Genomic DNA, 23357 nt, shown 5'->3' on the forward strand with positions numbered 1-23357 from the left:
TGATTATAATAAAAAACAAAGATTTTTTAGCACAGGTTATAATAATAAAACACTGGGCTATTCAAAAAAGAATAATTTTACTAATAATAATAATAATAATATAAATAATAATAATAATAATAAAGTTTTCATGAAACCATTTATAGGAGCTATTGATCAAGGTACATCAAGTACAAGATTTATTTTATTTGACAAGAATGGTGAAATTATATTATCACATCAAATTATTTTAAATCAACATCATCCACATCCAGGGTAAATATTTTAAAAAAAAAAATTATAGGTGACAAACTTTTATAAAAACTAATTTCTAATTAATTTTTTAGATGGGTCGAACATGATGGTAAAGAAATTTTAGATTCAGTCAATAAATGTATTGATGTTGTAATGAAACAATATTATGAAAAGGGATATGGTACAAAAGAGGATATTAAAGCAATTGGTATAACAAATCAAAGAGAAACAACTATAGTATGGGACAAAACAAATTCAAAACCATTACATAATGCAATTGTTTGGTGCGATACACGTACATCAGATTTAGTACAATATTTTACATCAAAAGCTAAAAAAGAACATCAACAAAATAATAGTAATAATGAGTGTGATAATAATAATAATAATAAAAGTTTAATAAATATTAATAATAACGACTTTAAAAACTATTTAAGAAACAAATGTGGTTTACCAATTAGCACTTACTTTTCAGGTTTAAAATTAAAATGGTTTTTTGACAATTGCGAAAATGTTAGAAACAGTCATTCTAAAGGAGAATGTTTAATGGGTACAATTGATAGTTGGTTGGTTTGGAATTTAACAGGTGGTCAATCTCATGTTACTGATGTTACCAATGCAAGTAGAACAATGTTAATGAATTTAGAAACATTAAAATGGGATAAGAGTTTATGCGATTTCCTTGAGGTTCCAATCGAAATATTACCAGAAATTCATAGTTCATCAGAAGTTTATGGTTATGTTAAAGAAGGTCCACTTGAAGGTATTCCAATTGCAGGTGTTTTAGGTGATCAACAAGCTGCTATGGTGGGTCAAATGTGTTTTGAAAAAGGACAAGCTAAAAACACCTATGGTACAGGTTGCTTCTTATTGTATAATACTGGTAATGATATCGTCTACTCTAGAAATGGTCTTTTAACAACTGTATGCTATCAATTTGGACCAGAATCAAAAGCAGTCTATGCATTGGAGGGTGGCGTTGCAGTTGCAGGTTCAGGTGTTAGATGGTTAATTGATAATATGGGTATTGCCAAAACTAGTCAAGAAATTGAGGATTTGGCTACATCTGTTAAAGATACAGGTGGTATGTATTTTGTACCAGCATTCTCAGGTTTGTTCGCACCATATTGGAGAGAAGATGCAAGAGGTGTAATGGTAGGATTGACTCATCACACCAATCGTTGTCACATGGCTAGAGCCGTATTAGAGTCGACATGTCTTCAAACCTATGAAGTTTTAGAAGCAATGCAAAAAGATTCTGGTGACACATTATTAGAGCTCCGTGTAGATGGTGGCATGGCAAAGAATAACCTTTTACTTCAAACTCAAGCAGATCTCCTTAGTCTCCCAGTTGTTAAACCATGTAATTTAGAAACCACCTGCTTTGGTGCCGCTTTTGCTGCTGGGTTAGCCGTGGGTGTTTGGAAAGAATCAATGGAGTTTAAAGTTGGCTCTAAATTTACTCCTCAACTAGATCAAAAGAATAAAATGAAAAAAGTAAACGAATGGAAGAAAGCAGTTTCAAAATCTTTAAATTGGGTTGATTCAATCGAAGATTTAAATAATGATACAGAAGAAACAATTAGTATTCAAGTATCAACTTCAACTGATAAACTAAACGAATAAATAGAATATGTAAAAAATATGTAAAAAAAAAAAACTTTAAGATGTATTTTAACTTTTTTTATTTTATTTCTTTTTCTTTTATCTTTTTCTTTTTTTTTAAAAAGAAATCTCTTGATTATTAATAAATATAAAAAAAATAATTAATTTTTTATATTAATAAATTTTTTTTAATAAAATTAATCATCTTTAAGATTGTAAAAGTGGCCATATTTTGGATAGGTCCATGGGGTTTTAACTTGTTGAACACCGCTTCTTGAGAATTCGGTTTCGGTAGAGCTATTGTTTATATTTAAACCATTACTTGATTTATTTATTAAAACAAATGATTGCATAGATTCTAAAAGAGGAAAATAAAAAAAGATTGTTAGAATATTAAAATACTACTAAATTTTTTAATATTAAAAATATTTTTAATAGATATTTACTTAAGATTGTCATTTTATTTTATTATATTATAAACAATATTTTAAAAATATTTTATTTTTTAATATATTTATTATTTTATAATTTATTGTTATTTAATGAAAAAAATATAAAAAAAAGATTTATATTTATACCAAATTTGAAAACAAAAAATTAAAAAAAAAAAATAATAAAAATAAAAAATAAATAAATAAATTTATTTATTTTAATCTTTGAAAAAATATAAATATATTAAACTAATATCTAATAATAGAAAATGATAAAGATACTAACTTTATCATATAACCCTTTTACTCTATTTTAGGTATAAAAAAAAAAAATTAAATTATTATTCTGTTGTAAGGAGAATATTATATATTTATTGGTATCATTGTATATACAAAAGTAGAATAGGAATAAAAATAATATTTAAAAAAACAAAAAAAATTATAATTCAAACAAATTTTTTCTTGTTTTAAATGGAATTTATATAGATTAGTGGTTGTGGTTATGGTGGTGATGTGATAAATTCAAATATTAATAACAAACAACAAACAAACAAAAAACAACAACAACAACAACACTTTAAATAGTTATTTTAATTAGGTTAATATACATTTATATACATTTTTATTACACCTACATAATTCAAGCAAAAATAATATTTCATTATTTTAATTTTTATTCAAATATTTTTATTTATATCTCGATTTTATCATATTATCCTTTTATAAAAAACAATATTTTCTTTTTATTAACTTATAAGGATATCATTTAAAAACTCATTAACACACACTTATACCCACATCACCCCTCCCCCCTAAACCCACTAAACTTTTTTTTTTTTTTTTTAAAATACATTCACACTCACTCACATTTAGTAATTTTTAATTTATCATTTTTTATTATTATTTTAATAAACTAATACAAAAAATAAATTAAAATCAAAATTATACCAATAACAGTAATATTATTATTTGTATAAATTTGAATTACTTTTTTGTTTTAAAGAAAATGATATATAAAAAATAATTTTATATGTGGGTGTTTGAAGAAAAAAGAGAATTTTTTAATCTGAGAGTGTGCTTAAGTGTGTGTGATAGTTATATATACAAATCATTTGAAATTATAAATTAAATTTACTAAATATTGATTTTTTTATTTAATTATTGTTATTTTTGATTGATTTTTATAGATTATTTTGGTGTGTGATTAAAATTGTCTATATGTGTGTTGTTTTTGTTGGGGAATAAAAATAAATAATGGGTGTTTATTTTATTATAATAATATCATTTTTTCTCATTTTTAAATGATTGGATAGTGCACATACATGTATGTGTTTTTTTAGTGTGGTAATGTGTTTTATTTTTTAAGGTGAAAAAAAAAAATTTAATAATAAATATAATAAAAAAAGTGGTGAATGTGCAGTAGCATTGCAACAAATTAATCCATTTTGAGATAGTTAAAAATATGAAAAACTTTGAACCAAGTTCAAAATTTTACAAAAATTCTTTTTTTTCTTTTTTTAAAAAAAAATATTCATTTATCATACAAACACTATACATGAAATAGAGTTTGTTTTCATTAAATCCCTTCACTATTTCCATTAATGATATAAAGATTCAAAATTATATGTTCTTGTTATTTAAATCATAATTTTTTTTTACCCCACTATTGAATATATCAAATTTGAAAATTAAAACAAATTAAACACACTTAAAAAAAGTTGTTATTAAAATTACAGTTCTAACCTAAATTTAATATTGATACCCATAACTCATCATATGAACAACAATAATAACAATATTTTTGTTTTTCAACATCATCAAATTTCAGTTGTTTTTTTTTTCATTTTAAATAACTACAATTTTGAATTATCTTTATATGGTATAGATTGGATACAATAGCTTTTTTTAGTTCAACCACTATTTATAATAAAAATTTATTTAATTTTTTTAGTTCAATCATTAACTATATTAAAATTCATAACTGAATATAAACAAAAAAAAATTAAACTGGGTCTGAGATTGAAACAAGATATATTTCACTTAAATATACCCCAATTGTATTGAATATAATAACAATTGCCCATAATAACTTTTAACACTTTAATTATATATAAATCATCTGAACTTTTTTTTTTATATATTAAAAATAGTAATTTTTATCATCTATGACAAAGTTATATTATTGGTGTAATTGCATTACCTTTTTTTGTGTTTTTTTTATTATTGCTATTTAAATATTGTTATTTTCCTTTTTCTTTTACATTTATTAAATTAATCAAAAACAATTTGATAAATTTCATTTAAAATTAATAACAGAATTTTAATATGAAGAATTATTTGTTCAATTATAATTTATATATTTAAATATTTAAATAATTAAATATTTATAATTATCATAATTCAACAATTAGTTTCTATCATTTTAATAATATTTAAAAAAAAGAATTAATATTTAAAAAATGTGAAGTTTAAAAAATCTAATCTAATCTTATCTATTAATTCTTTAAACCTCTATTTAAATATTTAAAACTCTAAATCTTTTTATTTTTCTATTACTATATTAATTTAAAATTATTTTTTTGAATCTATTTTTTTTAAAAAAAAAAAACAGAAAGATAAAAAAGGAATACTAAAATTAATAATGACATAATATTTATATAGTTTTATTTACATTTTATTTACATTTTATATATATAAAAAAAATCACTTATTATTATTTTTTGTTTGGTTTTCTTCTGACATATCAATTAATGGTGAATACTGTAAAGATGTTGGTGGGTACATTGGTATTTGGTACCCATTATTATTGTCCTCATCTATATTATTAATACTTTGTTGTGGCTGTTGATTTGGTGGAGATGTTAATTGTGTTTGCTGTTGTTGTGGTTGTTGCTGTTGCTGCTGTTGCATTTGCTGCTGTCTAAATTGTTCAGGAGATATTGAACCTAATTGAACACCACCTGTATTTCTACTGAAATAGTTTTTAATTCTTGTAAAACTGCTATTTAATGATGGTGAAGACGATGAGCTACCAACACTACCACCACTGCTATTATTATAAAATGATGATGTAGAGCCATAGTTTAAATTTGTGATATAACCCTGTAATGATATTACCCTATTTAATTTTTCTGACGTTTCAATTTGAACATATTTTTCTGGTGATAAAAATAAGAAAGAAAGATTACCCTTTACAACTATAAAAATAAAATTAGTTTGGTGTTTAAAAATAAAGTATAATATAACAACAATCTTACATAATAAACCAACAAAAATTCCGCTTAAATGGCCTAAAAATGATGAGGATGGAAATATTAGATAAGTTATAAATAAAATTGCAAATGGGTATAACTTTGAAGGTATATTTGTAATGCCGTATAATGAAACCAATCTATCTTCAAAAAACTCTATTTCTAAAAGAGAGAAAACAATTCCAGAGAAACCAACACTGCAACTATAATAACCAAAACGTGTAATATTTGTATATAAACCAATAACCGATAAAACGGTTGTCATCAATGGTATTAAAATACTGAATAATACGATTAAATAAAAAAACTGTAGTGTTCCAAACTTTGATTTTTCCAATCTACTACCCAAGGGTATAAAAGCAAGCATATTAAATAAAATGTGTAAAATATTTATATGAAAATAATTTGATGTTATAATTGTATATGCTAAAATAAAAAATGTTAATAATGAGCATTAATTTGAAACTATAGATTAATAATTACCATTAGATAGAGGATGTGACAGTAAATAATATGGTGATAAACAAACCTGCCAAGCTTTGATTATATTAAAACACTCCAGTATAAATAAAGATACACATAGTAAAAAGAAAAACCTAGTTGTTAGAGCAATGGTGCTTAAATATTGATTAACCTTTGAACTAATCCTTGAAAAAAATCCATCACCATTATTCATTTCTAAACTATTATTATTATTATTATTACTACTACTATCCATAAATATATGTGTTTATTTATTCTATATTAAAATTACATTTACCCCTAATTTTTTTTTTTGATACAATTAAAAAAAAAATAAAAAAAAATAATAATTTTTAAAATAAAAAAAAATTAAAAAAAAACTAAATTAAAAATATTTAATAAAAAAATTAAGACAAAGATATATTATTTAAAAATTTTACAAATAGCAATTTATTTATTATTTATTTATTTATTTAAAATACTCTCATACCTGGTTCAGAACCATCATCGGTGGTAGTATATAAAACTTTTTTACCTTCTTCGTCAGATGCACATAAAACCATACCTTCGCTAACACCAAATTTCATAGTTCTCTTTTTTAAATTTGCACAATAGATAACATTCTTGCCGATTAATTGCTCTGGTGAATAGTATGCTTTAATACCGCTAAAAACAGTTCTAATATCTCTTTCTGGTTGTACTGGTGATTCTGTAACTTGTGATTCAACAGTTGGTTTTAATTCTTCAGTTGTGGTGGTGGTGTTGATATTTTCTTCTGGTGACTTTTGTTCTACTTGTGGTTGTGGCTTTACTTTTTTTAAACCTAAATCCAATGTTAATTTTAATAACTTGTTGGCTTTTTCTACATGTTGTGCATCAATAACTTTAGCAACACGCAAATCAACTTTAAAGAAATCTTCAATGTCAATTTCTTCTGGTGTGGTTGGTAATTCCATTTTATTGCTTTTCTTTTCAGTTGCAAAACTTCTGTTTATTTGATTGAATCCATTATATTTAAAAATTTGGTTACCAACGTTTTTATTTATTAATCTTTTAATCATTTTATTAATCTTTCGTCTTTCGTAAAATGAAAAATAAAAAAAAAATAAAAAATTTAAAAATTTAATTAAAAAAACAAAAAAAAATAAAAAGTAAAAAATAAAACTAATGTGGTTTTAAATATCTAAAATTACTATAATTACAAAAGATCTAAAATAAATAGAATGTAGAATGAGATTTTTTTTTAATTGATTTTAATTTTTTAATTTTTATTTTGTTTTTTATTAACTATAATATAGGCATTTAACAAATAAATAGAAAATTCATTTGTTTTTGAAATAAATATATAACATTTTTTTTTGATGATATTTTCTTTTTTTGATTTTTTTTTTGATGGTTTTTTTTTGATTGAGTTATATAGTTTAGTTTTTTTTTATTTTTTTTTATTTTGTTTATTTTTTTGGTTTGGTATTTAATTTTAAAATAAAAAAAAAATTATTTGTATGTTTATCTTGGAGCAATACCACCTCTTGGAGCCATACCGCCACGTGGTGCGATACCACCTCTTGGGGCCATACCACCACGGTTTGGTGGAGCCATACCACCACGAGTTGCTGTAGCACCGCCACGAGTTGCTGGTGCACCTCTACCTACTGGTGTTGATGTTGTGGAGGTTGAAGTTGGTGGTGGAGCACCTCTACCAATTGGTGCACGTGTAGCGCCACCAGCTGGTTGATTCTTTATTAATTGAAGGTAATTTGATGGTACTTTACCTCTACGTCCTCTTAATTCGGCATCCCACCAGTCACCTGAACTTTGGTCATTTACAGTTAAAATATCACCTTCTTTGAATGAAAGTTCCATTGATGATTCGGCTTGGAAATCATATAAAGCTTTAGCTGATGGTTTAACGGAACCACCTGGTTGTGGAGCAACTTTAGAATTCATAGCTGGTCTATAAATTGGAATTGATACTACTGGTAAAGATTCTGGTGGAGTGAGATTTGGTACGGTATCAGCTGGTAAACCATCGTTTGGAGCTATAACTTTAGTACCTTTAATTGATGATTCTGGTTTAATACCTTTTTCAAAAGTGATAACACGCTCTTTACCTTTACCACCTTGTTTGGATGCCTTAATAGCAACACCTATTGAATTGTTATAGTTTACACGAAGAGTACCAGTCTTGAAAGCTTTCATTAAAGTACCAAGGAATTCAGTTTTTCTACGGCATTCGAAAATTTGATCGTGTTCGTTCATTGTTTTAATAACCATAAAGCCATCTGAAAGTCTACTCATTTCAATTGAGGTAATACCAGCAAGTAAAAGACGTCTCTTTTGAACATAGATCCATGGACGCTTCTTTCTATCTTCTTTATCCTTATTCTTTTCGGTGGCAATAAAGTAAACTGCGACATCACTTAATAATAAAACACGACGTTGTGATCTTGATCTTCTATCATATTTGTTAACAGCATGAGTAAACATTATCTTTTCATTACCATTCTTTTTGACGATATCTTTTAACTCGAAATTTTCTCTATAATTGATATAATCACCTTGATATGGTCTTTCCAATGATAATCTTCTTCTTTCTTTATTTGATTTTAATGAATCTGCAGCACCTTTTTGAATTGAATAATAATAACTCATTAAGGTGAATCTTAAGAAAAATCTTTGTAATTTATTTGCATATGTAAATACTTTTCTTTCTCTTAACTCTTCTAAATTAAATACCTTTTTTTAAAAATAAAATAAATTAGTTTACAATTATTTTTTAAATGACAATATTTAATTATTTTTATAAAGACTTACAGTTTCTGGGGCTCTAACAAAAATTTTAGTTTTACCTTTGGAAAATTGTTTTGGATCTAAATCCATTGATTTAAGAATGGCCTCTACACCAGCTTCAAAGCCACCGCTCCAATTTGGCCAGGTTTCTTTGCAACATACACGATATCTGTAAAAGAATTTATCATAGGTTTGACGATAAGCATAACCAGCTCTACGAATTCTTACATTTTCTAAAAGACCCAAATATTTAACTTGATGCATAACTAATGATGTATCAAAATCATTAGCTCTTTTATTTGAATTTGGTTTAATACATCTTTTTTTTTAAAAAAATAAATATAAAATTAGTATAAATGGAATTTATAAAAAAGGGTAAAAAAAATTTAATAAATAGAAAGTTACCTAATATAATGTGGAGTACATGCAGATAATGCTTTAACCAAAGCACCAATTGATTCTTTAATTTTGAAACCAGCAGTAGTTGGTTTTTTCTTGTCTTTTTCGGAATTAATTTCTGGGAATAACAATGGAATTAATTTGCTACTGGTGCAGGCGGCTAATTCTACCAAATCATTAAATAATAAATCTTTATTTTTATCAACGAAACCATCTGCGGAATATTCGACCTATAATTTAAATAAAAAAAAACTTTTATTAATATTGTTGTTTATTAAAATAATAAAATGAATTATATTTTTTAAAAAAACTTACATCACCAGCATAATGTTTAATTGTAAATGAATTACCAGCTTGTGAAGCACATTGGAAATGAGCATGTGAATTGAAAGATTCTTTTAAACGATCTAAGAATTTTTGGTCATCACCCTTTGGGAAATTACAGACATCATCGAGGACAGTTAAAATACCGGCTGGTTTCTTTGATTCTATTAAGTCACAACAAATTTTATTGTTAAAGTAATCGATTTGCTCCCATTGAATACCCTCGTTGAAATATTCTTCTTGTTCAGTTTTTAATGTGAGTTCAATAAAGATTTGTTGAAGACGTTCGTTGACATAATTGATAACCATTTGTTCAAAGCCATTCTTTTCGAAAATTTCAAAACCATAGATATCTAAAATACCAATCATTAAGGAGTTGGAGCTATGCTTATAACCTAAAGCTTGATTAACTTTAGCGACGATCCAATCGAATAAACGACTGTATAAAGCTTTGGCAAGTGCATCTCTAGAGTAGTAAGCACCTTCAGAGTTTTGTGGACATGCATAAGTTGATACACGGGCACTTCTACCTTGAGTACCAGTTGAAATTGTACGGAAACAAAGTGCCTTTTCGCATGATGAAACATCGGTTTGCATTAAATATGCAAAGCTTTCTAATGCTTTTTTGCATGATTGATCGATTTGAGCTTCATCTTTAGCATTATTCTTAAATCCAATATTACCCAAATAAAGAATTGCTGCAACTAATCTGAAAACTTCTTTTTGCTCGGCATCTGTTACACCAATAACTTTCATGGCCTTTAATACATCTTGAAATTCTTGTGAATCATCAACACCATCTACACTATAACAACCACTAGCACTTAAATAATTAAATTTATCTGGACTTTCTAATCTTAATTCAGCTATTTAATAAAAAAATATAAAAAAAAAAAAGTTAATATATTAAAAAAAATAAAATATAAAAAAATTAAAAGTAAATACATACATTTTAATTGTTGATTTGCACCAGCTAATAATTGATAAAAAATATGAAAATTTCTTTCTCCTTTTGTTTGATATACAACACGAGATTTTTCTAAGAGATAATTAGTAACTCTACCACCTTCTGGATCACCTTTGCCATCGAATTGGACCTCCATATATTTACCAAAACGTGAACTATTATTATTACGTAAAGTTTTAGCATTACCAAAGGCTTCTAATAATGGATTTGATTCTAAAATTACATCCTTGACCCTTGTTACATCAGTACCTTTACCAGATACAGCTGCGATATATTGCATAATTAATTTGGCTGCTTCAGTTTTACCGGCACCAGATTCACCAGAAATAATAACACACTGTGATTGACCTTCCGCATACATATTTCTATACATATCATCAGCTACTGCATAAACGTGTGGTGGTAATTCATATCTAAACTTACCTCTATATTCTAATAAATTTCTTTCTGAATATAAATTTTTAATTTGTTTGAATGGATTAACTGAAATTAATACATTTCCAATATATGTCTAAAAATAAAATAAAAAATAAAAATAAAAATAAAAAGTTATTAATATAAAGGTTTTAATTATATTCAATCTTTGAAAAAACCAATACTTACATAAATAACATCGCCACCATATCTTTTCTTTAAATTGTCTAAAATTGTATCATTAGCAATTTTAGACAACATAACCATATCATCTACACCATGTTGACTTTTATATGCCATTTTTTTTTTCTTTTTTTTTTTTTGTTTTTTTCCCCAATTAATTAAAAAATCTTTATTTTATTTTTTTTGTAATTAATTTAAAAAATATAATGAGAATAAAATTACAAGTACAAATTAATTGAATAATTAATTTTGTGATGGTTATTATTATACAAATAAATAATAAATAAATAAATAAATAAATATATTATTAAGAATAAACGGTTATTATTTTTTTTTTTTTTTTTTTTATTATTACAATTTAAAAATAATTTTTTTAAACAATATTAATAAAATAAATTTAAAAAATAATAAAATAATATCTTATAATCAATGATGGATAATAATAAAAAATGGTAGATATGATTATTAAGGGTGTATTAAAAATTATATTTTTTTTTTTTTTTTTTTTTTTTTTTTTTTTAAAAATTTATTTTAATTTTTATTTTTTTAAAAAAAATTTTTTTAAATTTTTTTTATAATAAAACTAATGGCTTTGTGTGTATTCTTTGAAATAAAAAAAAAAAATAAAAAAAAAAAAAAAAAAAAAGAGATTTTTTTTTATAAAAAAATTTAATTATGCAATAACTTTTTATTTCATTCATTAAAAAAAAAGAATTGGAAATATAAAATTTAAATAGTAATAATCAGTTAATTTATCAATCAATACATTTTTATTCAATTATGTAAAAGTAAAAACTATATATAACTATAGTAATACACTATTGATAACTTCTGTATTGAGTATATTTAAAGAAAATAGATAAAATTAATTTTTCGTTAATTTATTTTTATTTCATTTTATGATAATAGGTTTAATGAAAATTTGGTGCAACCATATAATCTTTTTATTTGAAAAAATTGACAGTTGACCCCTTTTTTTTTTTAAAAATTTTTTTTTTCAAAATCAAAATTAAATCCAAGTTTGATTTTTTATTTTTTTTTTTTCTTTTTGCAAAAGCCAATTGGAACAAAACATTTCAAAAAGGATTTTTTTTTTTTTGCCATTTTAAAAATCAATTAATAATAAAAACAATTTTAATATTTATTTTTAAGATATGTGTTATTTAGATTTATAAGGAATATTATTAAAAAAGAATATTTACTTTTTTTAGGAATACTAGTATGTTCCTTGTGTCTAAATATTCAGCTTAAATATTTGAGATGACATCACCCCCAACTCTGGTAAAATAAAAAAAAAAGGAAAGAAAATATCCTTTTTTTTTTTTTTTTTTTTTTTTTTTTTTTATTGATTTTTTTTAATTATAATTTTTTTAAAAAATTTAAAATTTTTTTTTTTGATTTTTATTATTTTATTTTGTTTTATTTAATAAACAGAATTTATATTGTTTATATTATTTTATTTTTTTTATAAAAAAATAAAATAAATATCTAATAATGAGCACTGTAAGAGAGAGATTTGCAGAGGTACAACAAGCACTCGATGAGGTGCACAGTTTGGTGGATAGTAATACACCATCCGATTTAAATAAAGCAGCAACTATTTGTATGTATAAATAAAATAATAAAATCAATTAAAGTTTTTATTAATAAAATAAAATTTAAACAAATAAACTCCAATAGTAAAATCATTGTTACCAATTTATAAAGATTTAACTAATAATGAAGAAAGTAAAAGACCAGAAAATTTAGAAATTTTAAAAGAAATTAAATCTAGATTGACAGAGGAGACCCAAAGGGTTATGGGTAAAAAAGAGGAGGCAAAAAATCTACAATTACAGCAACAACAGCAACAGGAGCAGCAATTACGTCAACAACAGCAACAACAAATTTTAGAGAGTACAAATAGAAGCAGAGCATTCACATCGCCAGAATTACCAAAGCCATCACTTCTTCAAGGTTATTTAAAGAAACAGGGTGAAAAAGGTATAGTCAGAGCATTCAAAAAGAGATGGTTTCAACAACGTGAATCAAAATTATATTATTTCGAAAAAGAAGGTGACAAAGAATCATTTGGCTTCATTAATTTACCAGATATGATTGGTGTTAAAACTGTAGATAGTGGTTTCGAATTAGCAACACCAACTCGTGTTTATATATTTCAGGTTTTAAAACCATCCGATTTAAATTACTGGACTGAGGGTTTAAAAGATTATAAAAAGTATTATCAATCATTACAAAATAGTCAAAAGTTTGGAAATGATTCACCAGGTTTATCATCCTCAAATTCATATTCAGATTTCCGTAAATCATTTTCTGATGCAAATGGAGGAAGTACCAGTAATACACCAATTATCGATCGTAGAGGTACTGTTTCTGGTGCAATGTTAAGTAGCACTTATTCACATTCAGGTTCAATCGCTCCAGATTCACCAAACTTTATTTCAAGTAGTTTTAATCCAGCCGATGAAGAATTAAGAAAACGTGAATCTGAAATTTTAAGAAGACATCAAGAAAAACAGCAACAACAAGAGGATCAATTATCTCAATCATATACACCACCACAACCACAACAACTTCAACAACAACCTTCACCACAAACACCAAGTTTATCTAGATCACAATCACAAAATCAATTACGAGAGAGTAACGATACTTTGGTAAATAACAGTAATAATATAAATGGTGTTTCACCAGTACTATCAAGTCAACCATCACCTTCCCAATCACCATATAATAGTAGACATAGCAGTTACAATTATTCGACTACCTCATTCATTCAAGATAATTATCAACCACCTCAACAACAAATGTACAATAATAGTAATACATCACCAAAATTGGAAGCATCATCATCATATAGCAATGAAAATCATAATTCATATGGTAAATTAAATTTAGAATCAATGAAGAACTCAATCGAAGAAGAGTTAAAAAAGAAATTTATACAAGAAAAACAAGAAATTTTAGAGAATGAATCAAAAAAAAGACAAGAGCTCGAAAATGAAATTAAAAGAACTAAAGATTTATTAGAAAAATCCCAATTGGAAGCTCATCAAAAATCTGTAGCATTAAATATCGACATTAAAAATAAGATTTCAGAAATCGAGGAGTTAAAAGCACAAGTCAATGTATTTACTGAAAAGAATGAAACACTTCAAGAAAAAGTTAGAGAGCTTGAATCAATTAAACCAATCGAAACCTTCCCACACGAATTCCTTTGGACTGAAGAGGTAACCTCCCGTGATCAAAAAATTTTAGGCCAACAACACCGTATACGTGAACTTGAAGAATCAATAAAGCTTAAAGATAATGCAGTCAATGTTATAAAGAGAGAGAACGAATTGCTTAGACACGAAACTGAGAAAAAAGATAAATATATTAACGAACTTTTAGAGAACAGTAAAGGTGGTAGATCGCTTACTTCAAGTGGTAGCAACAGTAACACTCAAAATGATATTACAAAGATAAGAGAGTCATTAACAGCACATCAAACACAAAATAGTTTCCTTTTACAAGAAATTAATCGTTTGGAGACTCAAAGTCAATTCAAATTGGATCTTAAATTACAACAAATCGACGAGCTTCAAAAACAAATGGAAGAGCAACTTTATCAATTCCATCGTTTCCGTGAAGCAATCATTGGTACTGTATCAAACGAATACTGTGGAAAACTAGAAAAAGAAAATTTAGATCTCAAAAAAGAATATTTCCAAGTTTTAGGTGTTTCAATCAAATTACACAGATTAAGGGAGGGCGATGCTGTCAATATCGACATCAACTCATTATTTGAAAGAATTATAAAAGAAAATATTCATTACCGTAATTTCCCAGAGTGGTTAAATTTACAATTAAAATAAATAATATATAAATATAAGTAATAAAAAAAAAAAAAAAAAAAGTATTTAAACTATAAAAAAAGTATTATTAAAACTATACCATAATTAAATAAAAAATTAAATTAATTTAAATTTAATTTCCCCCATAATTTCTTAATTTTTTTAAAAGTTATAATTATATTTTTTATTTTTTATTTTTTAACAATGGGTTAAAAATTAATATCTATTATTTCATTTTGTTTAAATAAAAATTGTTCTATTTTTTCGCAAACCTCTTTCCTATTTGATAAAACTAATGTATTGGTTTCTTTTGGTAATGTGGACACCAAAAGATCATTTTTGTAGTTTTCTTTTACTTGTTTGATGTTTTTTAAAGACATATAGTTTATGAAAACAATTGATAACCAATTTAAACTAATCTTTTTGATTTCATTTTTTAAACAATTGTCTAATATATCTAAATCATAGTTTATTAAATAATTAAATTCGAATTTAAAATCTGTTGATTCTTTTTCGTTTTTTCCTTTATATTGAAAATTATCACTAGAGGTTTCACTTTTACTGTTAAGTTGATTAGACCAAAAAAGTTGGTTTAATTTTAATTTTAATTTAATTTTTAATGCTATTTTAATTAAAAATATTAAAGAGTTTAAAAATAAATCGTAGTGGTCGGTGTGGGGGATTGATAAAAAAGTGTCCATAAAATTTAATGTTTTTAAATTGATCTCTTTAAATAGCTGGTTAAATTTTTTTTGGTAGTCTTTGATCTGGGTTTCGATTTTAAAACTATCTATATTGTTTTTGTAAATAAGTTCCTTTCTTTTTTTATTTATTATTGATTCATATTCCAAAAGCATACAATAGTCTTCATTATCTCCTCTGAGATTTGATTTTAATATTTCTAAATATAACTTTTTATTTTTGTCATTTAAAATCACTGCTATTTCATCACTTGATATTTTAAATAAATTATTGGCAAATTCTAGTAACCTATTAGATTCATTAATTAGTTCATTGAAGAAATGGGAAGCCCCCCTGGTAAAGGGGGGTTTAAAAAAAAGAAATTTTTCCTTTTTTTTTTTTTTTTTTTTTTTTTTTTTTTTTTTTTACCAGGGTGTAAAATTATTTGTTTATAGCTTTTATAAGAAAATGATCATGATTAATAGTTTTGTTTTTTGGTTTAAAGCTTAAATTAAAAATAGTTTTCAATAAAAATTCAAATAATTATTTCTATATTTTAACTTTTTTGGTACAAAATAAATAAATTCTATGTTTCATTTTTTCAAATTGTACAGACTTCGTTTCAAATAGGTAAGTTTTAATGTGTATTTCCTTTAAAAAAATAGTTAAGAAAAAAAATCTTAATTATTTAGGGGGTGTGTGGTTAAATTATAATAATAAAAATTAAAATAATATTTTTTTATTGTAATTTGTGTGTGGGGTTATTGGTTTTCAATGGAATATTTGATATTAAATTTTATTCTTTAATGGCTGGTTTTTTTGTGCACTTTGGTAAAAACCTTGTTGGTTGGTTTTTTTATTTATAGTTTTTTTTTTTAATTTTTTTTATTTTTTTTTTTTTTTAACAATTAAATTAAAATAATATTTAAATTAAAAAAAACAATCTTTCATTTTTCATTATACACAATATATAATTAACTAAATCATAGTTGTCGATATAAAAATTAATATTTTTATTTTATTTTAAATTAATAAAAAAAAAAAATATTTAAAATTTAAAATTTTTTTTTTCAATAGATATTAATAAATAATAATTATTAGTAAATAATAAATAGCAATTATTAGTAAATAATAAATAATAAATAACAAATAATAAATAATAAATAATATATACTATATAATAAATAAACCTATATTAAATCTAAATAATTATCGAAAAAAAAAAATATAGTATCTATAGATAACAAAATGTCATTTTTATTAAATTATAATTTAAATAATAAAAGTAGTAAAATATATTGCAATTCCTTAAAAACTCAAAAACCAAGTAGACCCCCAAAAGCCAGTAAATTTGATGATACATTCCCAATGGAAGTAAAGCCTATATCCGTTTTAGAATATGAATTAGAAAGAAAGAAGATATTAAACTCAAATAATTATTTATTCCAGAAGAAATCAAGAAAAGAAAAAAAGGAAGATCATGTTTTAATTTTTAATTTTGATGATATGTAAAACTAGCATTAAATATGTATAAATATAATTTTAATTTTGTAAATAAATCTTAAATAAATAAATATTATTATTAATAAAATAATAATATATTACTAAAAAATATTGCTCTACTTTTTAAAATTAATTTGTTTCTATTAAAAATAATATATAATATGAAAAATAAAGAATGGTTTTGTTTATGCTGGAATTAGAGATTTATTTTAATTTTAATTATTGTTAATTTTTAACAACCCCAGTGTTTTTTATGTGAGTTTTGATGGTGTTTTTTTGAGTTTTTCCAATTGCTCCATCCATGTTCTCCCCACAAAGCAACTTCATTATCTCCAAAGGATTTTGATTCAAAGTTTGAAGTCATGGTTGTTTTCATTGATGAGCCAGTGCTTGAAAGAGAAATAATTGAATCTATAAAAAAAAATTAGTATAAACAAATTATAGTTTATATTATAAATTTATATTAAATACTTACTAAAGATCATTTTAAATATATGTTTTTTTGTTTTTTAAATGTAAAATAAATAAAACTATTTATACTTTTTTTTTTTCCTTTTTTTTTTAAAAATTTAAAAAAAGATTATCTGATGGGGGTAATTATATTTTTAAAGACTTTAAAATAAATTTAATTGCCATATAAAATAAGGGGAACAATTATAAATAAAACTTTTTCAGATATTCAAATAAGTAAATAATAAAAAAAAAATACCTTACTTTTTTTAATTTTTAATTTTTAATTTTTTTTATTTTTTTATTTTTTTAATTTTTTTTTATTTTATATTTTATAATGATTGTGCAATAAATTTAGATTTATAATGATAAATTTATTAAAAAATAGTAAAAATAATAATCAAAAGTACTGGAAGAAATTATTGTTTACAGATTTACATGTTTCATCAAAATCATTAGATAGAACATTAAATGTATTAAAAAAAGTTAGAGAATTAAGTTGCACCGAGCTTTTAGATAACAAACCCACACCAGTTGTATTTTTGGGTGATTTTTGGCACCAAAGAGATGTGCTACACGTTAGACATATAGATCATTTATTAAAAGAATTTGAAAGTTGGAAGCAATCAGATATAGAAACTATTTTAATTCCGGGTAATCACGATCAGGTTTCTATTGATGGTACTGTACATGGTATTCAACTATTCTCATTATTTCCAAACTTCACCGTTGCAACTGATCCTATCATTGATAAAGAAAATGGTTTAGCATATTTACCATGGAGAGAAACTAAAGAGGACCAAACCATGCTATTTCACAATCTATCAAAGCAATTACCCAATCCAGAATCCTCAATACATTCGAAATGGACTGTTTTTGCACATGCCGAGGCTAAAGGTGCAGTTGCCAATGGTGGGTATAGATCAACAGGTAAGTTTGATTTAGATGGTGATACATCATTTATTAGATCATGCTATTTGGGTCACTATCATAAACGTCAGCAAATTTCAAAAAATTATTGGTATATTGGAAGTCCATACGAACAAAACTATGGTGAAATGAACGAACCACACGGTGTTGCATTTGTGGACTCTAATAGAATTCAACCTTATTTTGTAGATTTCGACGATTTACCAAAACATCACAAATTAATTTTCCCATTCGATACCAGTAAACTCAATTTAATTAAATCAAATGACTTTGTAGAGATTAAAGCAACAAAAGAAATGATGAGATCAAAAGAATTTGTTGAAACTATAGATATGTTACCAAAATCAATTGATCTAAGAAGGGTTCTAATTAATGATACACAATTTTGTATCAATCAAAATGAAACCGTTCAAGGAAATAATGAGGCTATAAAAGAAACAACTCAGAAAGATGAAACCACCAAAAATAAATTTAAACTAGATGATTTTTTAGAAACCTATATTAAAAAGAATGAAGGTAATGGATTGGATAAAAATGAACTATTGTATTTGGGTAAAAACATTTTGTCATCAGTCAAAGAACCAACCATTGTACCATTGGGAAGAAAAGTTCAGATTCAAAATATCAAAGTAAATAACTTTTGTGGTATCTCAAATGAATTGGAGCTGAATTTAAAAGATGAAGAAATGTTAAATAAAATGATTTTAATTCGTGGCCAAATGGGCACTGGTAAATCAACAATTTTTGAAGCTTTGGTTTGGTGCTTATATGGAAATACTTCACCAAAAAAACAATCAACATCAAGCTCCAGTATTAAGGGTGATGAAGTTATTAATGACAGCTCCAATAGTACTAGTGTTACTGTCGAGGTATTGGTAGATTCAAAACTATATCAAATTAAAAGAACAAAAAAGAGGGGCAGCGGCGCTAAAATTTCAATTAATGGTTTAGAGGATCAACAAATTAAACAAGGAGTTATGGATCAACAAAACTTAATAAACAATATTATCGGTTTGGACTATGAAAGCTTTAGAATGAGTATTTATCTAGGTCAAGGCTCCATTTCAAATTTTGTTACAGATTCCGATAAAAGAAAGAAAGAGTTACTCTCACGTATTTTTTCATTAGGTCTTTGTATACCTGCAAATAAAATAGCTAAAGAACTTCGTAAGAAAAAAGAAATAGAAATTAATGAACTTCAAAAGAGTTTATATTCATTCGAATCATCACTAAAAACATGGAGATCAATAGATTATTTAAAACAATCAAATGAGTGGGAAGAAAGTAAAATTTCAAACATCAACAATTTAATAAATGAAATTAAAATCGAAAAAGAAAAATTAGAAAAATTATCAAATAATCAAATCAGTTATAATAGTAATAATAACGAACAACCTATTAAGATGGATTTATTAAAAAACAGCAAAGAAATTAAAGAATTCCTAAACTCGCTCGAATTTAAAAAAGAACAATTCTTTAAAGAGTTTAATGAATCCTCCAATAAAACCAATAAGAAACTAAACGAAAATAAGTTTAAGCTTAGCCAATTAGAGGTCAATATTAAACAAAACAATGCAGAATTGAAATACTGGTTAGATTATATCGATAAACAAAAATGCAACCAATGTGGTCAAAATATTCCAGATGATTTATTAGAATCAAATAGAAAAGATGCAGATACTAAAATTTTAAAATTCAAAGAGTCCATAGAAAAACAACAGCATCAAATTTTTGACATTGAACATGAAAACGACGAACTTGTAGATAAACTCAAAGAAATTGAAAAGGAATTCGAAATAAATAAAAAACTAAATCAGCTTGAAATACAAACAAATCAAATCACCTTACAAGAAATTACTAAACAATTGGAAGAGTTATCAAAAAATGAAATAAATATAAACTTTTTAAAGCAATCCATTAGCGATAAGGAATCTAGATTAAGCCAATTAGAAAATAACAAAGATCCCTTTAAAGAGAAGGTTGATGAAAAGGAATTAAATATCAATAGTTTAACAACTGAAGTTCAAAGTCTTAATGATAAACTAAAAGAAGCAGAAATCAAATTTAAAGAATTAGAATTTTGGGAGGATGGTTTCAATTCAAATGGTTTACCCATGCTGGCATTGCAAAGTGTTGTAAAAGAGGTTGAAAGTTACGCAAACGAATATCTTTCAAAGCTTTCTAAAGGCCAACTATTTACTTCTCTTTCTATTCAAGATGACGAACTATCGATTGACATATTCGAACTGGATCCAGAAACCAAATTAGCAAAACCTCGTTCATTTAACCAGTTATCAGGTGGCCAAAGACGTTGTTTAGAGCTTTCATACAGTCCATTTGCTCTTAGTGAAGTTATTTATAATCATTCAGGTTCAAGAGTAACATTTATGGCAATTGATGAATTAACAAATCATTTAGACTCCTCTGTAAAGCCAATCATTTGCGATCTTATGAGAAATCTTCAAGAAAAAGATTCAATCTTTGTCATCGATCACGATGTTAGTGTACAAAGCGAATTCGATCATGTATTTAATTTAACAAAAGAAAATAACAAATTAAAATTAAATTTATTATAAATAAAAAATATAATAAATTTATTTAGTTTTATAAATAATAAATATAGTTTTTTTTTTATTTTGGGATTAAAAAAAATCTAATTATCTTTTTTTTATTTTTTTATTTTTTTTTATTAATATTATTATTTAAATAAAAAATAATTATAAATGCGTATAATTATTTAAAAGAAAAGGTTGTTAACATTTGAAGAGTTGTTTGGATTATTTGCTGCAATTGGTTGAATGTTGTTTGATGGCATTGGTGATGATTGTTTTGATGGTGAAGTAAACATTAATGAATCTAATGAAGAAAATTGAGATGGTTGTGGTGGAGTTGGAGTGGCTGAGGTTGGAGTAGAGCTACCAAATGAGGTTGGTGCCATGGCGTTCATTCCAAAGCCCATTCCGCCCATTGGAGACATAGCATTCATACCCATATTCATTCCGCCCATTGGGGACATACCGTTCATACCCATATTCATTCCACCCATTGGTTTGTTCATATTGTTGTTCATATTCATTCCCATTCCCATTCCCATACCATTGTTCATTCCCATGCCATTGTTCATGCCCATTCCATTGTTCATGCCCATACCGTTGTTCATGCCCATACCATTGTTCATGCTCATACCGTTGTTCATACCCATACCATTGTTCATACCCATACCGTTGTTCATTTGCATTCCATTGTTCATTGGTGAAACTCCCATATTCATATTTATTCCCATTCCATTACTCATACCCATTCCATTGTTCATACCCATACCATTGTTCATGCCCATTCCATTGTTCATTGGCATTCCGTTGTTCATGCCCATTCCATTGCCCATTGGCATTCCATTGTTCATTGGTGACATACCCATTCCTCTGTTCATATTGTTACCATTCATACCACCATTCATCATATTGTTGTTCATATTATTGTTCATCATGCCACCATTCATATTATTATTGGCATTATTGTTATTATTACTATTATTGCTTGAAGAGAATGGATCGAATGTGCTGTGTGGTTGATTTTGTGGATTTGAAACAATTTTGAAATCATCATCGATTAATGATTTTTTATTTGAGGCGCCATTCCAGTCGTCAATTAATGAAATATTACTTTTTGTTGGAACTGGGGTTGGTGGTTTAACATTCATATTATTATTACTATTATTAAAATTGTTGCTATTATTAAAGTTGTTGGTATTGTTGTTGCTGATATTTTTGTTAAAGTTATTGTTGTTGCTATTGTTGCTATTGAAACCATTGTTACCCATTTCGGTGGCAAAGCTATTTGCTAATGATGGTCTAGTTGATGATTGGTTACTTCCATGGCCAACTGTGTTATATTTTTGTGGTGGTTGATTATTATTATTATTGCTGCTATTGTTGCTATAGTTATTATTGTTTCCTCTATTATCATTAAAGTTATTATTGTTATATGAACTGTATGAACGAAGTTCTGTATTAGTTGAAGCAAAACCACCACCTGGTCCTTCACGTCTAACTGGTTGATTTACACGTGAGTCTTTTCTCATAAACTCTTTTCTTTCATATTTACCTCTAATAAATTGTTCTAAAGTACTAAAAATTGAAATTAATATTAATATTTTTTTGTTTTCTTTTCTTTGTTTTTTTTTAACTACTTACTGAGTATCAGTATTATGATCTGGCTTTCTGAAATGAGCTGGCATAAACTCTTCATAAATTTGGTTAGCTTTACGGTTACCCATGTTTTGCATTTGTTCTAATAAATCGAAATTCCATTTATCCAAGGTTACACTTCTAACTTTTGAAATATGGACACCTAATGAACGATGAATACCTGAGCATCTCATACAAATAAAGATACCTAAATTTGTTGAACACCATCTTGGATCTATGTAAATAAACAAACAAATATGTGTTAGTGATTTTACAATTTATTAAATAAATCTTTATAATTCTATACCTACTTTTAGCACCACAATCAACACAATATCTATTTTCTTCTAATTTTAATAACTCTTCTAATTTTTGAATGCATTGTTGTGTTACCTTTTCTTCGCTGTTTCTGTTATTCATTTTGAGAATGTATATAAAGTTGAAAAAAAAAAAAAAATTTTAATTAAAGATAATAATATTATTAATTTATAAAAAAGTTTTATTAAAAAATTAAATAAAAAGATTTTTTTACTATGATGTTACAATATATAAATAATAAATTTAAAGAATAAAAAATATATTTTATTTTTGTATAAAAAAACCAAACAAAAAGTTTTCACCCACAAAATAATAAATATATAATATAGAAAAAAACAAAAAATAAAAAAATAAAAAAAATTTAAAAAAAATAAATAAAAATTTAAAAATTA

The 23357-nt window shown here is 25.0% G+C and overlaps 9 protein-coding genes across 9 annotated transcripts; 3 read left to right on the forward strand and 6 right to left on the reverse strand.

Moving 5' to 3' along the window:
- Positions 1-130: 130 nt before the first annotated feature.
- DICPUDRAFT_34436 (uncharacterized protein) lies at positions 131-1860 on the forward strand (the record flags this gene model as incomplete). Its single annotated transcript, XM_003288638.1, has 3 exons — positions 131-255; positions 327-602; positions 672-1860. 3 exons carry the CDS (start codon positions 131-133, stop codon positions 1858-1860), a joined length of 1590 nt encoding a protein of 529 aa, XP_003288686.1.
- A 3113-nt stretch (positions 1861-4973) lies between these two features.
- On the reverse strand, positions 4974-6239 carry DICPUDRAFT_98105 (uncharacterized protein; the record flags this gene model as incomplete). The annotated part of the gene is made up of 3 exons (XM_003288653.1): positions 4974-5467; positions 5528-5947; positions 6005-6239. The coding sequence occupies 3 exons, from the start codon at positions 6237-6239 to the stop codon at positions 4974-4976; spliced, it is 1149 nt and encodes a 382-aa protein (XP_003288701.1).
- Positions 6240-6456: 217 nt separating this feature from the next.
- Positions 6457-6939, reverse strand: DICPUDRAFT_152967 (uncharacterized protein; the record flags this gene model as incomplete). Its single annotated transcript, XM_003288654.1, has 1 exon — positions 6457-6939. The coding sequence occupies one exon, from the start codon at positions 6937-6939 to the stop codon at positions 6457-6459; it is 483 nt and encodes a 160-aa protein (XP_003288702.1).
- Positions 6940-7489: 550 nt separating this feature from the next.
- On the reverse strand, positions 7490-11177 carry DICPUDRAFT_34447 (uncharacterized protein; the record flags this gene model as incomplete). Its single annotated transcript, XM_003288655.1, has 6 exons — positions 7490-8719; positions 8798-9092; positions 9179-9402; positions 9488-10362; positions 10446-10974; positions 11067-11177. The coding sequence occupies 6 exons, from the start codon at positions 11175-11177 to the stop codon at positions 7490-7492; spliced, it is 3264 nt and encodes a 1087-aa protein (XP_003288703.1).
- A 1317-nt stretch (positions 11178-12494) lies between these two features.
- DICPUDRAFT_92143 (uncharacterized protein) lies at positions 12495-13351 on the forward strand (the record flags this gene model as incomplete). The annotated part of the gene is made up of 2 exons (XM_003288639.1): positions 12495-12663; positions 12741-13351. Coding segments are annotated over exons 1-2 (720 nt in total), but the record flags the coding sequence as incomplete, so codon positions are not given.
- Positions 13352-15105: 1754 nt separating this feature from the next.
- On the reverse strand, positions 15106-16535 carry DICPUDRAFT_79487 (uncharacterized protein; the record flags this gene model as incomplete). Its single annotated transcript, XM_003288656.1, has 2 exons — positions 15106-15931; positions 16519-16535. The coding sequence occupies 2 exons, from the start codon at positions 16533-16535 to the stop codon at positions 15106-15108; spliced, it is 843 nt and encodes a 280-aa protein (XP_003288704.1).
- Positions 16536-17913: 1378 nt separating this feature from the next.
- Positions 17914-21036, forward strand: ABCH3 (uncharacterized protein; the record flags this gene model as incomplete). The annotated part of the gene is made up of 1 exon (XM_003288640.2): positions 17914-21036. A coding segment is annotated over one exon (3123 nt), but the record flags the coding sequence as incomplete, so codon positions are not given.
- A 62-nt stretch (positions 21037-21098) lies between these two features.
- Positions 21099-21802, reverse strand: DICPUDRAFT_92144 (uncharacterized protein). The gene has a single exon (XM_003288657.1). It carries the CDS (start codon positions 21795-21797, stop codon positions 21198-21200), a length of 600 nt encoding a protein of 199 aa, XP_003288705.1. The 5' UTR covers positions 21798-21802; the 3' UTR covers positions 21099-21197.
- Positions 21803-22526: 724 nt separating this feature from the next.
- DICPUDRAFT_34424 (uncharacterized protein) lies at positions 22527-23067 on the reverse strand (the record flags this gene model as incomplete). Its single annotated transcript, XM_003288658.1, has 3 exons — positions 22527-22587; positions 22654-22882; positions 22959-23067. Coding segments are annotated over 3 exons (399 nt in total), but the record flags the coding sequence as incomplete, so codon positions are not given.
- Positions 23068-23357: the final 290 nt, after the last annotated feature.

Source organism: Dictyostelium purpureum (genome assembly GCF_000190715.1).
Source record: "Dictyostelium purpureum unplaced genomic scaffold DICPUscaffold_143, whole genome shotgun sequence".
NCBI classification, from domain to species: Eukaryota; Evosea; class Eumycetozoa; order Dictyosteliales; family Dictyosteliaceae; genus Dictyostelium; species Dictyostelium purpureum.